Raw genomic sequence first — 13,780 nt, 5'->3', positions numbered from 1 at the left:
GTCAGAGCAGTGAAGGCAGCAAGACGCATCTGAAACTCAATCCCCTAGTGACAGGGGGTGAGAAATTACTTTGAGGTTGGGGGAAAGCTGGGGGCTGTGGCCTTGACCTCACCAGTCAGACTCATGCCCTCCCACTTGACCTTTTCGGAGAAACTCTCATATACTTAATGTCTTTAGGGATCTACGCATGCATGGAGCTGGGGCTTAAACAAACTTTAAAAAGCACTTCTATTGGTCAGGGAGTACACTATCCACAGGCAATAATTCCCATGTAATAGTGACACTGCATAAATAACAAATGCTTCTGGACCATAATGTGCTGGATCTGGCTGTATTGGTCATAAATACGCGACACAAAAGGGTAGAGTTTCATTTGAGAACTTTTAGAAGAGGATCAGTTACGCCATCAGCTTGTTTTCACACATGAACAAGAGTGCTGAAATGTTCTAGAGATGTTCTGGAGCAGTGGCGTGTGAGAACGCAAATGTACAAAACATTCACTCCCCTCCACTTCTTGCATATATTTTACAACCAGCCAATAAAATCTTTGGAGCATCAGCGGTTGAGACAATCTACCAGTGTCACAACGAGAGGCCTCTTCTTTCCTTGGCCTCGCATTTCCAGCCCTGAGAGCACATCTTCAACAGAAAGCGTCATACAGTGAAGCTCATGTGTGAACAACAGCTGCGAAAAAAGTCCCGAACCCAATTCTCCACAGTTTCCCCTGAAAATATCCAGTGTTTATCTGCAAAAAACTGTTGTTGTCATCAGCTCACTCTTTTGAGGCTGTTGTTTACTCGTAAATCTACAGTTTTGATCTGACTGAACTATGAGAATGTTAATATTTGCTAGAGTTTTTGGCAATAAGGACAAGAACAGTTGGTGTATTTCAGAATCCTCCTGAGTGTCGCTTATCCACGGAGCCCAAGGCTGTTTAGTGTACTCTTACAGTTGTGGAACTGACAGACTTTGAGGATGTATTTTAGTTGAAAATGAAATAAACAGCCAAGGGCTCATGGGGTTAAAGAGCAATATACTTATCCAGGTACAGAAACTTTTCTACAATCTAAATAAAATCCAATCCAAAGTGACAAAAAAAAAAAGTCCTTCCACTCTGCAAACAGTGTTGAGCGGATATGGTTGAGAAAGAGTGGTATAAAGGTGAGGGTGATGCAAGCTGCAGCCTCCAACTGCAGAAAGGGAGTGTCTCCACTGTTCAGGCTGGAACTAGGTTCGAAACATTTGGGTGCCGAAAGGAAGGAACAAGAGCGAACAAGTGAGGACTTGGCTATTTGTAGGAAAGAGTGAGCCAAGTATATTCTTGCATCTTAGAGGAGAGCAGGGCTGGAGCCACAGGCCTGGAGCCACAGGGTGGAGTGGGGGAGGGAGGGTGGGCATACACCTTCAAAGGATAACATGGCAGCTCTGGGCTTTGAATATGATATGGACAGCCAGTGAAGAGAGGGAGGTCATAGGGGAGAATTTGAGGAGGTTGTAGACAAGGTGGTTTGCTGGAAGCCGGATGAGTTGCAGTGGGATTGAAGGGAGTGCTTTGACAGGTTGACTTCAAGCTAAGTGCTGCAGCCCAAATAAAAGATGATGAAAATTTCAATATCATCCACAATTTCATGCACCTAAAAATGAGAGCAATTTCTTGTCTAACCATGTAAGACAACGCTATCTTTTTAGCTCAGTTTTGATGTGGAGCTTGTCATCCAGACAGTAGTATGACAAGAACAAGAAGCACTGCATAATAAGGGCTCAATTGAGTCATATTCTTCACACCACCTTTACACAATATTTCCTTTCTTTTCAACCAATTCATCCTGTGGCTCTTGAGGATTACCTTTATGTAAGAGATCACACAATACTGATTTCTACAGCATGAACATTTAGTCAAACATGGGCACCGGACTGGATCCAGTAACTCATCTATATTATTCAGTCTAGACCATTATTCTACCTGACACGCTAATCTGCCGCAAGAGAAACACAAGCGCTAAGAATACACAATGTTAAACCCCAGCGGTGGTGCGGAGACAAAGCTAGTCCGAGTCCTCAACCTGTTCATCAAGTCTCCACTAATGCCCTGTTTTCACAGGTGAGAAAAGACACTAAGTCCCAGAGGAAGTCTTAATTATGCCACCAAGAAAAAAGGACTTGCCTTGGAGCCTAGCAGGTGTGCCAGATACCGACCTGGTCACTGATATTCGTGCCTGAGAACGCTGCGACATTATCTAATAACAGCTTCCTGAACAAAGGAAAGGAGTTGTTCAGCAGTAGAGAGCGACTGACAGTTTCCACCACATACCTGAGAACTTTCAGAAAGTTTAATTGTATGTGACAGTGCTCCTTTGATGTGGCAGACATGGTCTTAAGCTACGACACTGAGAAACACAACCGAACAGTGGTAGCTTCTTTTAAAAAAATGTGCCATATGTTGTGTAGCATGTGGCGCCTTATAAGAGACTGGGAATAGGCATAACTGTAACTTTCAATATGAAAAAAACGAAGAAGGAAAAGACGCAGCACCAGTGGACAGAAAGCTATTCACAGTATCTGGACAATTTGGCCGGTATTTTCCAGTCTGGTGAGTGGAGAGGGGATGCAGATGCAACAACATGCCCGTGACAGACGAGACAGACAACACTGGGTCTTCTGTGTCTTTGAGGGACGGTCTCGGTTTCACCGGCGAGCCACTGACAGAGCCAGTAACCCGACTCAGGAGGCTGGTCCACAGGTGAAACCCTCACCAGACATGGAACATCACGCTCTCAACACAACATATCCCTCTCTCTGCAGATGCTAAAAGAGAGCAATGCAGCCATGTCGGGGATCCTAAACACACTGATCCCTGTGCTCCTCAGCCAGTGGAAGACAAAACGGAGAAGGAGGACACACAGCATTGCTGAAAACATTCAAGTAGCAATGATAAGCCAGTTAATTTATCAATTCATTTTTGACAATTGAGCAATTGTAATCATGTTTGGTGTTCAGCTTCTGTCATTTCTGACTGAAGATTGAAAGTCATTAGATGTTGGACCAAAGTGGGTCTTTTCACTGCTCGTATTTCAAATGTTCTTCAAAAAATAGTATATTTAATTTGAATAATCTGGAGATCAATAATGATAAATAAAATAGTTGAAACCTTTTAGTAATTAAGACTCCCAGTAAGTAATTATATATTTACAGCACTTTTCAGTTTTCCCTGCCCACAAATACCCAGGAGATCTATAAAATAATTATCTGCTAGCACACTGCATCTGCACACACACACCCAATATACAGATCAATGAGTGGCCATTTGCTTGGGAAAGAGAATCCCAGCACTGATACTGCTTCCTCTTTTATCAATCAGTAAGACCACCCAAGCAGCCTGTGATACACTTTACAACCTCGCCGCCATATGGCATGAGAATCAAGTGGAGCAATGTGCCAAGTGGCTATATTCTATAACACTGAAACACAATGTCTCAATTCATGGACCATCATAAAGAAAGGCTTGTGTGACGGCAGGGAGAAAATAAAACAGATATTCCAGGAGCAGCAGCCTTAGGGCCAGGTGGGAGGCGCAGACAGTGCTAATGGTTGGCTGAGACGACACGGTGAGCACAGTTTTATTCCCAAAAAGAAACCGGAACCGTATTTTCCATGGAGATGAAAATATGTCAGCGCAACCCTGTATTACACAGAAAACGTTGTCTTCAATAACTGATGTGGGTTTTTTATCAAAGTCAAAGCTGCATTCTGTATGATAAGTAGCTTTTGTACCTGCAAGCAACAATAATAGGTTTGCATAAAACCTATAGATGCACCGTTTGTATGATGTTCACAATGAAATGCTGGGAAATCCACAGAAAAGAGTCCCACCAGTGTTGATAAAGTGACCAACCACCATATCAGAGGCATTGCTACCTTTTTCTTTTTAGTGCTTGCTAATCAAGACAATGTACTTACTGGTCTTGAAATAAAATGTAATCACAATCCTATCAGTCTTCCACCAGGAAAAGGTCACACGGGCTCAGAGACAGACGGATAATCAATCCCTGAGTACTGACCTGTCCGTCTGAGGCTATTGGTCATATATAGCAAAACATTCAGTGATTACCTCTGACTATCTGATTAGATGATCATTCATGCTTAAACCTGAGTGGAAATTTTCACTGTCCAATGATCACATTTTATTTAAACGTGATTTGAGTGAAAATCAATCAAGTAAAAAAAATATTCCACTATGTCCTCTGAAATGAAAAGTAATGAATTCTCCTTAAATTGAGCTGCATTCTGAAGAGAATGCAACATTTCACTCTTTTCAAACACAAACACCTCCTCTCACATTATGTAGGAAAGACTATTTTCATGCTCTACCTTGGAGGATTAACACCGTTTCTGGAACAGGGCACAGACCAAAAGTCAAAATGCAGCTACCTCTTTTCTTAAAGCGCACAATTCTTTACACCCACTCAAATGTAAAATGGTTCAGACAGTTAAGAAGTTACGTTGGCCTCTGTCCAACCAAGACCAAGACCTTACAATTAAGACAGCTGGCTCACAGCAGAGTGCAAGTTGCTCCAGACCAAGCTGCGTTTGCACTTAAACCATCATCACCACCCTGCCGATTGTGTTCAGTGGTAAACCACGGCGCTCCAAATGACTTCTGTGTGCCTGTGGAGGGAGAAAAAAGTTTTACACTAAATATAACTGGGCTTAGCTGCTGTGGAGACAAGCTGAGGTCTGGGACATGGCCAAAGTAATAGTGGTTTTCAATGCTTTCAGTCATTCCTCAGCTGCCGTGGGGACATACAGGATCGGCCCTACAAATAGTAATTAGAGATCACAGCCAAACATCAGCTGCAGTGCCAGACTGCTGTGGCAGCGGTTTCGCGGCTTCCACATGTGGTTAGACAATAGTGCAATATTATTGTAATAGTGAAAGTCTGCCAGTGTGCCAGAGGTACAAAAGTCATGTACAGAAAAAATAATAATGCACTAATAACTCAAATCTGTCACTTTGTTAACCCTTGTGAACCTTTATTTAACAGACACAAGGTCAAATAAATGCCAGCAACACATACACACACCAAAAAAAAGGTAGAAACAGAATTCCGTGAGATTCTACAGCAAGCAGATTAATTGGTCAAAGGTGAGGGTGTCAGGATTGGGTATACAAGGAGCAACCACCTAAGATTGAGTCTTTCCAAACCAGGATGGGTCATGGCTCCCCACTTTGTTCCAATCTTGGTCAAACAATCATCTGTAAGTTCCAAAACAATTTCCCAATGCAAGATTGCAAAGGTTTTTCAACGCCAACGATGTAGAATATTGTGTGAACGGATAAAAGAGTCTGGGGAAATCTCAGTTCTTAAAGGCTGAAGATGGAAACCGCTGTTGGATGTGCGTGACCTTTAGAGCCCTCAGGCAGAACTACGTGAGAAACCGTCACGCCAATGGGATCAATACGGCCACATGGAATCAGGAGTACCTAGGTAAAAATGTTCACTCAACACAGTCCACTGCTGCATCCAGAAATGGAACCTGAAACAATATTACACAGCTAGGAAGCCATTTATCAACTCTTTGCAGAAACATCACAGAATTCTCTGGACACAAGCGCGTTGTGTTCTGTTGTTGGATGAGTTCCTGTTTCAGCTGCTTTTGAGAACAAAAAAAGACATCAGGCTCTAAAAAGAAAGAGCTTCCAGGTTGTTATCACAGAAAGGTGCAAAAGCCCAACTTGCAACAGCGTGTCTTCAGGGACACAGAGTGTGTGTGTTAGATCTCTTTCCTTTTGAAAATGTATGGCACATTGTGTGGAGAAATTGAGCAGATGAAATATTGTATTCAGCAAGAAAGGCCACAAATTCCTCTGAAAAAAAGTTTGATATTTGTATGCATTCCCAAATGTTTAAAAAATATCATTCAAACAATGGTTGTTAAAATAAAATACAGGAAAGATGGCCAGTCAAGTTTTTTGTCTGTTAAATCTGAAATTTGTTCTTTCATCTGAACCTTTTATTTAAGTTTTTTATTGCATTTCAAAAATTCCCCAATGTGTCTTAAAATGGCGTTTATAAATTAGACACACAACAAGAAACAGAAAGAAGAGTCTAAATGAAGAGTTTTCATTGATGGGTTTGCATTTACTTCACTGTGCAGCAAAGGGAGCTGGAAGTAAATTTGTCAAAAAATACAGACACAAAGTTAGACTTCTCAGTCAGACAGTCGAAACACTCAAAGGCTCAGTCTCAAAAGCATGCTGTCATGTCCAATCAGGTCAACAAAAGAGTAACATTATTCACAGCCCTAATGTGTACCTCTGCACAAAGAAAAAAGTGACAACGTGGTGGTATTGTGTGAATAACAGTTTAAACATTGACTAGTATGACACAAAGTGGCAGTAAAAGGGCAAACCCAAAGCTTAGCGCACTGCAAATCGCTGATTTATCAGCAGCTACTCCCCGGCTAGGCTGCCTCTTCAAACATATCTTTAGATTTAATCTTCATTTGTGGCTGTTCTTCAGAATTACAAGATCCAAAAACACTGCAGAAACACAACTACTGTGTAACGGGGGCCAACACACTGGCATGCACGGCATTTAAACCCCAACGGGGAGTTTCTAACCCTCTACACTGCCACCCACCCAAACACACTCGCACCCGAAATAGACTAAAGACTTTCCAGAGGAGTAAAAATAGTAGCCGGCCATTCACAGGAGGGCGTGCAGATGAGAAATATTTGGAATAATGACAAGCCAAAGCTGCTTTCTCTCAGTACCACCTGCACTGCCTGCAGTGGGCTTGTGTATCGTAGCAAAACTGACCCACATTCTTGTGTCATCCCGGTGGATTTGGCTTTACGCGCACACAGAGCGCTGAGGAGGAGGAAGCGTGCTGTAATCCTTATGATGTTATGGCATTTAAAGGACTTTTCCTTTGTACTGACACACCGTAATTCCGTTGCTGTGGTTGTAAGCAGCAGCCGTTTCAAATTTCATTAACACCAAACTGAGAAAAGGTGAGAAGTGCACCGTGTTAAATCTCTCGTGCTCTTTGTAGTGAAAAACTCGGCTCCACCTTCGGCTGTAGATCAAGTCTGCAGTCTTCAGGGGAAAAATGTACAGTTGTGCAGACTTTTGTTGAATCTGTGCCTGTGTTTGCTCTGAACTGGTTTACCTGTCGTCTGCTTATCTAAGCAGAGTGTGCACTAAAGGCAGCTCCACCCTCCACGTGAACTGCTACACAAGGGGAAAAAAGCATGGACAGGACACGGCACAAACAAAGTGATGCTTTGGCATTATTTCAAGTGAGTAAAGTCACAGCAGTTCAACTGCTGTCAGAGCCATAAATGCTTCTTTACGGTGAAGTGCAATTTACTGGTTTTCTGGTTTTCTCATAAGTGCAATATTGTGTTTAATACATAGTCATATTGTTTTTATATTGGGTTTTTTTATATAGTACATACTGTCCCTTTATAGTTATATTGTTTACAAGTTGTTGTAATATGTCTGCACTGAAAGCCCTTCGCCTTACTTTTTGTTGTACTCGTTACAATGACAATAAAGAAAATCTGAATCTGAATGAGGCAGAGGTTCATGTGAGATACAAAGCCTGAAATAGCAAAGCCATAATAATGGATTTAGATTTGGATCTGCTTAATGCATGAAGTCACATATGTCATATCTGGAATGTGGGCCAAGAGGAGTAATGTTACACTCCTCACAAAACATGGCAAAAACTTCCCTGGGGTGTTTTGTCCATTTTTGTCATGTTTTCTCGACTTCAGAAAAACTGCTCATGTAAATCAGTAGATCCTGTAATGGATTTATGTCACAACAGTACTTGTATGACTCGGGAGTCCTGGAGAGGCAAAGGAGTTTAACAAGTCTTTCATATGTTAATTCACAGTTTCACTTAGGTGATGGGCACCTTTACAAAATGGGACGATCTAGTGGCACTAAATTTGAAAAGATTTAAAACAAGAATGATGTCTTTACTGCGCTACAACTCTGATCCAGTGCACAAAACATTTACATGGCTACAGGGAGCTCAGAGAACTGAATAACGCTCAGTAGAAGCCAGAATGTGATTAATACAACAGGCAGGTTTCCATCTGAACTTACTGTAAATTAAAACAAAGTTTCCAGGCAATCAATAAAGTGAAAGAGAATAACCCACATTAATATGTTCTGATGAATTATACGAGTTGAGTGTACTGCGATAAACTTGTAGTGCTAATTATACATTTAAAATGCCTTCAACCAATCCATAAATGATTCTGTTGCCAAATTACAAACTACAGTACGGTTTCCATGGAAGGGCGGCTGTCAAGAAACCATTCTTCAGGAGGGGAAACAGGGAGAAAAGGCTGAGGTATGCCAAATGACACAAGAATTGGACTGAAATTCAGTGGCAACAGGTCTGATGGAGGGATGAATCCTCCCCAGAACCCAGACCTCAAAATCATTGAAGCAGAGTGGGATCATCTTAAGAGACAATGGAATAAAGGGCAGCCAACGTCCAAAGAAGAGCTTTGGGATGTCCTTAAAAAAATCCGGGAGAACTATTCCTGAAGACAACTTAAGGAAATCACAAGAAAGCTCGTCTAGGAGGGTTCAGGCTGTGCTGCAGAATAAAGGTGCTCATAATAAATATTGAATTTCAAGCTTTGCACAAGTTTAAAAAAATAACTGCATCTATTTCCAGATTTCCTGACAGTATATAAAGAAATGAGGGGTGGCTCAATTCTTTTGCACAGTAGTGATTTTTTTTAAACAAATATTTCCTTTTGGAAGAAAGATTAGCTCCAGGTAGACTGTCTGATTTGAACTTCTCTTGGGGTTTGCTGGCGACAGCAGTCTTGTCTGTGCCAACCATAAAATGTCAACTGATTATGTACGGTGGATTCGCTTCAGTCCCTCCGGTCTTTCTTCAAAGGACTCAGTTTTCTCATCTGACTCTGACTGTGGCTACTTGTTGTTCAAACAACAAATGGCTTTTTTAGCCTTGCTACCTCTGCCCTTTCTCCTCAGTTTACCAGCACAGAAGACATGATAAGCCTGAACAAAGTCTACCTTAAGCTTCATCTATAACACTTTACAAACACTAATCCTCATTAAAATGTGTGCAAACAGACACGTTTCTCGGCTCCCTACGTCTGCTGAGTATTTTAAGAGTGTTGGCTTTTATATATATACATATCCTAGGGACTGTTTTCCTAAAAATAAAGCTATACAGACAGCGTGAAGCAAAAGTAACATAATTAGGTCTCATGATTTACTCTACCTGCTTTAATAGGGAAGTGAGGCCCTCCCAGATGGAGGTCATAGTTCTTAACCTCACTCCTCAGCTACTGAGTTAATCAGTTTGGAACATGTGTTCAGCCCAACACTGAGTGGCACATGCAGCTTTTTTAGAGCTACAATTTGAGTTTTTCTTCCTTGTTTGATTGGCCGGCATAATGATCAATAATCATAAACCTGGACCTGATAATAAAACAGTTCCTTTCTGCTGTCGCACAATAAAAACATACATGAAGCCTGCACGGATATTCGTGCTGTGTTCCATTAAAGCTGCAAACTTCCTTCCCAAACAGCTCAACCAAGAAAATGCAAAAAAAAAAGAAAAGAAAAGAAAGAAAAAAAAAAACGTAACACATCACCAGCGCATCAGGGGAAGTGCAGCAAGCTTGCCGAGGTAAGGACTACATGGGCCTCTCAAAAAGCAATTAAAGCAGAGAGAGTCATAATATTGAATGGAGAGGGGGGAGCATTCCTCTGAGAGAGGCAGCAGCAGCAGACTGTGAAATTCATATTGACTGAAGAGGCAAACACACACACACACACACAGGTAAGCAGCAGAACCAAGCTTTTTCCTTGTCAGCCAAAGGAGTCTGTCCACTGCTTTCAAAGACATTTCGGAGGAGTTTTAGACATCCACTTATACACAAGCTTTACTCATCAAAAAGCTTATAGATTAGAAAAGAAGGAAAAAAAAAAACACACACACACTCGCAGTTTCTCCAAAAACAACACAGCCTCAGACTAAAATGATATCTGGAAAATGAAGGAACTGCTGAGCTCGGGACGCGAGCGCACTGATGTGTTAAATCCCACTTGATTAAAGCAGGAAAACGCCGTCAACAATGAGCTGTGCCAGTCCACTTAATTAAGTCAACTTGTACTACCAGGGAGCGCTGGGAAACGGAAAGCAAAGCAAACAGGGGCGCTGCCGCTCGCTCCCTCTGCTTCTCTTTGGATGCTAATCAAAGACTTGATCTGGGAGCAGGACAGGCCCCGGGGACGCCGCTCTGCTCGGCTGATCCTGGCAATTTGCTCTCAATAATACCGTCCCTCACTCTGCGCCCCGGAGAACCCAGCAACCCATCTCACCTAATCTGTGCGGCCGCTGAAACGCATAAATGGAACTCCCTAAAGTACACATCTCCCTCACCAGGGAATAATCACATAATGGCCATACAGTTATTACATGCTCCTTATTACCCCGTCTCTTTTTGTTGCACCGATTTAGAGTTTCTATTACAAAGATGCCTGAGGATAAAGATGCTGCATTTAATTAAAAAAAAAAGACAATAATGAGGCATGTGTACTTTTTCAAAATGAGTATAAACAAAACAATCTTCATCAACTCCGCCACAGTTTGTGTCTTTAATTGTTTTTGCAATCTAGGCCAGTGGAAGCATCTGGTGGTTATTAAAAGACCTGGAGGTATGACGGGGAGGGGCAGCATATGAGAATCTCATGATTCGTTTGAGGTCTTCTCAGTATGGCTCTGGTGATGCCGGACGTTCTGTCTGTGCAAAATCCTCCAGCACTTATCAAAGCCACTATATCGCTGAGGTTACGCAACTGTCGTGCCATCAGTCTCTGAGAAACAAACCAACAATGTGACAAAGAGTGGGTAGAGCACAGAGGAAGAGGAAGCACGGGTTCTTACCTTTGAAGGAGATGAAGACGCGGGGTGCAGCAAGAGGGTCGCTGCTCACTTGATTCCCCAGAGCCGAGCTGGACAGCGCCAGGAGGGCGTGGAGCATCCACAGAGCGTCCAGCTGCATGGTGGACCAGCCTCCGATAGCACCCAGAGGGTGTTTTGTTTTTTGTTTTTCACTTTATATCTGCAAGGATAAAAAGAAACATATGAGACTGAGCTGCCCTACCCCAAAAAACAGAAAGTCTGTTTTTGTTTACTGATTTACGCGACATGTCAAATCAGTGGCTCCCAAGGGCCCCGTGACTGGGAGTTTTTTTGGGCGACGCAGCACTGAGGTGTAGACATTACGCTCAGATTTGTGAGAGCATCATAAAAACCGATGAGCCCCGACAGAGAGGAGCCAAGCTTTTAGCCATGTGTAAGCACCTCCATTTGGTAAAAATTATGTTAGTTTTTCAGAGTGTGACTAACTGATGGAAAGACAGCGCTGACTCCTCTCCGAGGAGCTTTTCTCCCGTTTCTCTCCACGCATCCAGAACACATTCCTCCTTCATGACACCACACGTGTACGCTGCTGCTCTGTAATTATGGGTTCACCTAATACCAGGTTATACCGCTTCTTACTAGAGAGAGAGAGATCCAAAAGAAAAAACATTGTGATTGGCGCAACTGAGAGCACAATTCTTACTTGCTGGGAAAAGGACTGGTAAATGACGACAGCCCTGCCTGGAGCAGCTTAATAGGCTTCCACACAATGCAGCGGTGACCATCACACAAGTTAATAAATGATAGAAACCAGGGAGCAACCAATGATTCACACGTTATTAATGGATCATAAGAAAGACTTTTCCTGTTCTTAATTAAACTTATTTTCACTTTCCTATACAGAACTCTCACCTCACTGATTGGGCTCACACAGCCTCTAAGAGCCCCCCACCAAGACTGGATATTTGGGCTCAGCCTTCATTTCAAAAGCACCTTTGGAGACCTCAGACCCGTAGGCTGGAGCCGATTTATGAGCATATTGCAGCTGTTTAAACCTCACACTGTTTACTGACAATTTGTTAACCATCCAGCTGTTTATTCTGAGACAGAGGCCAGGTCCTTCACACAAGCTCATGAAATCAAACAAGGCACTGCTCACAAACGACACCGAGGATTGTGAAACACATTAAAGCGCTGAGCTAAATATGCCGACTCCACATGAGGCGTTTAGAATTCATAAGCTCAACTTTACAAAAGGCACATGAACCTATAGGCATCTTACTTCATCACATTAATCCAAAGAGCCCGAATAAGTTACTGATGCAAGGTGATGGACAAACGCAATGTGATCAATTATAGACAAAAAACACAAAAACATAAGGCTGGGCATGTAAATAAAGCTCCATGCCCTTGTGTTCAGAGACAATTCAATAGATTACATTATACAATACATTTCACAACAATCAAGACATAAAAAGTCCTGGTTAAGTGTGGGAATGTGGAAATGAAAACAATATTTACAATAATACTTCAATTAAAACAATATTCACAAGACCTCACTGACAGACACAAAAATAAATTTTTAAAAAATGCATGCAGAAAATGTTAATGTTGCTGAGACTTGCAATAGACTGAAATCAGTGTGTAACAGCCTGGCAGTCTTGGCTACACATGGAAAACAGAACTGTAAACAGTCTGGTGTGGTATTACAGCGCACAGTAAACAGCATTTCTATTCAGTACACACTGATAATGAACCATGTAAGAATCAAGGCTGTGATCAGTCGGAAATCAATTAGAATCTGGTATTTTTACTGTAATTTCTATGAAAAAATTGTAAAGAGGCATGGGGGGGGGGGGGGGGGGGGGTGAATAGGCTATTAAAAGATCTCAATAGCAAACAGGTGATCTTTTTTATTTGCACAATATTAGATTAACTTGAAAACAATAAGTAGCCTAACAATAAAATCAGTCTTACCTGACTGCTTTCCGAATACAAGTTCAGATCCAACCTTGCAAGCCACTGAATAACCCAATTCCAACAGATCGATCACTGTATCTGTCTAAGTTGGAATCAATATTAATAGAAAATCCCGGCGCGGCTCTCACACAGTCCGTGTGGTGCTCAGGGTGGGGTGCAGGGGTCGTCTGTACCTGAGCGCGCTGCGCGTTTGCTGGCCCCGGAGGTGTCAACTGAACGGTGAGGAAATTACAGTCGAGAAAAATGCAGAAAATGTTTCTCTAATTCAACACTGGAAGAGAGCGCGAGGCGAACAAATGCTGTCGCCGCACGAGCGCAGTCAACATCTCGAGGGAAAAAAAAATAATAATCATAAAGCAATAGGAAACAAAAAAGTCCCCGCGGTGTGAAAAGGTCCAAGAGCGCAACGCGTGTTCCGCTGGAAAGTTGGGAGCTCCTGACTGTAGAGAGAGGCAGGGTGAGAGCAGGTGGATGCAGAGGCCCATTTGACTTAAACACACCCACGGGGCGGGCAGGAACGAGCCGAGCCGCCCATCACAGCCAGCCGGGCAGGCAGCCATGATTTACTGCTCGAGAGCAGAGAATGCACAGGTCGTCTACATCTGACAGAGTCACTGAGTTTATCTTCACAGTCATCCCACATATATGCTTCCAAAGAGGAGGGGGAAAAGCCAAATAAATTATTGTCTTAAGTTTAAGATGCACTTATCTGTAGGTTTCGGCCATAATAAAAAGGCTTTTTAATCCAGTTTACAGGTGAAAATGTTATTTTTCTAACCAGCTAAGAGTTTTCTTTAACAACCCGTCTTGCAACCCAAAAGCTATTCTTTGGAACAGTTGGTAAATTATTTAATAACCATCTCCAGAA

General features: G+C 42.4%; 1 protein-coding gene across 5 annotated transcripts in view; it reads right to left on the bottom strand.

Annotated features, from left to right (window-relative positions):
• LOC142376752 (semaphorin-3F-like) overlaps positions 1-13,348 on the bottom strand; it is a 74,700-nt gene extending 61,352 nt beyond the window's left edge. For all 5 annotated transcript variants that reach the window (XM_075460291.1, XM_075460289.1, XM_075460290.1 and 2 more), the window contains exons 1-2: positions 12,910-13,348; positions 10,954-11,131 (exon numbers count right to left, since the gene is read on the bottom strand). In XM_075460291.1, coding sequence (XP_075316406.1) covers positions 10,954-11,071 — 118 coding nt within the window. In that variant the 5' untranslated portion in view covers positions 11,072-11,131; positions 12,910-13,348. The remainder of the gene's footprint in view (positions 1-10,953; positions 11,132-12,909) is intronic.
• Between the last annotated feature and the right edge of the window lie 432 nt (positions 13,349-13,780).

The sequence above is a fragment of the Odontesthes bonariensis genome, chromosome 3 (assembly GCF_027942865.1).
Source record: "Odontesthes bonariensis isolate fOdoBon6 chromosome 3, fOdoBon6.hap1, whole genome shotgun sequence".
NCBI lineage: Eukaryota > Metazoa > Chordata > Actinopteri > Atheriniformes > Atherinopsidae > Odontesthes > Odontesthes bonariensis.
Note: the sequence above shows the minus strand (reverse complement) of the source record. Positions and strands in the feature narration are given on the sequence as shown.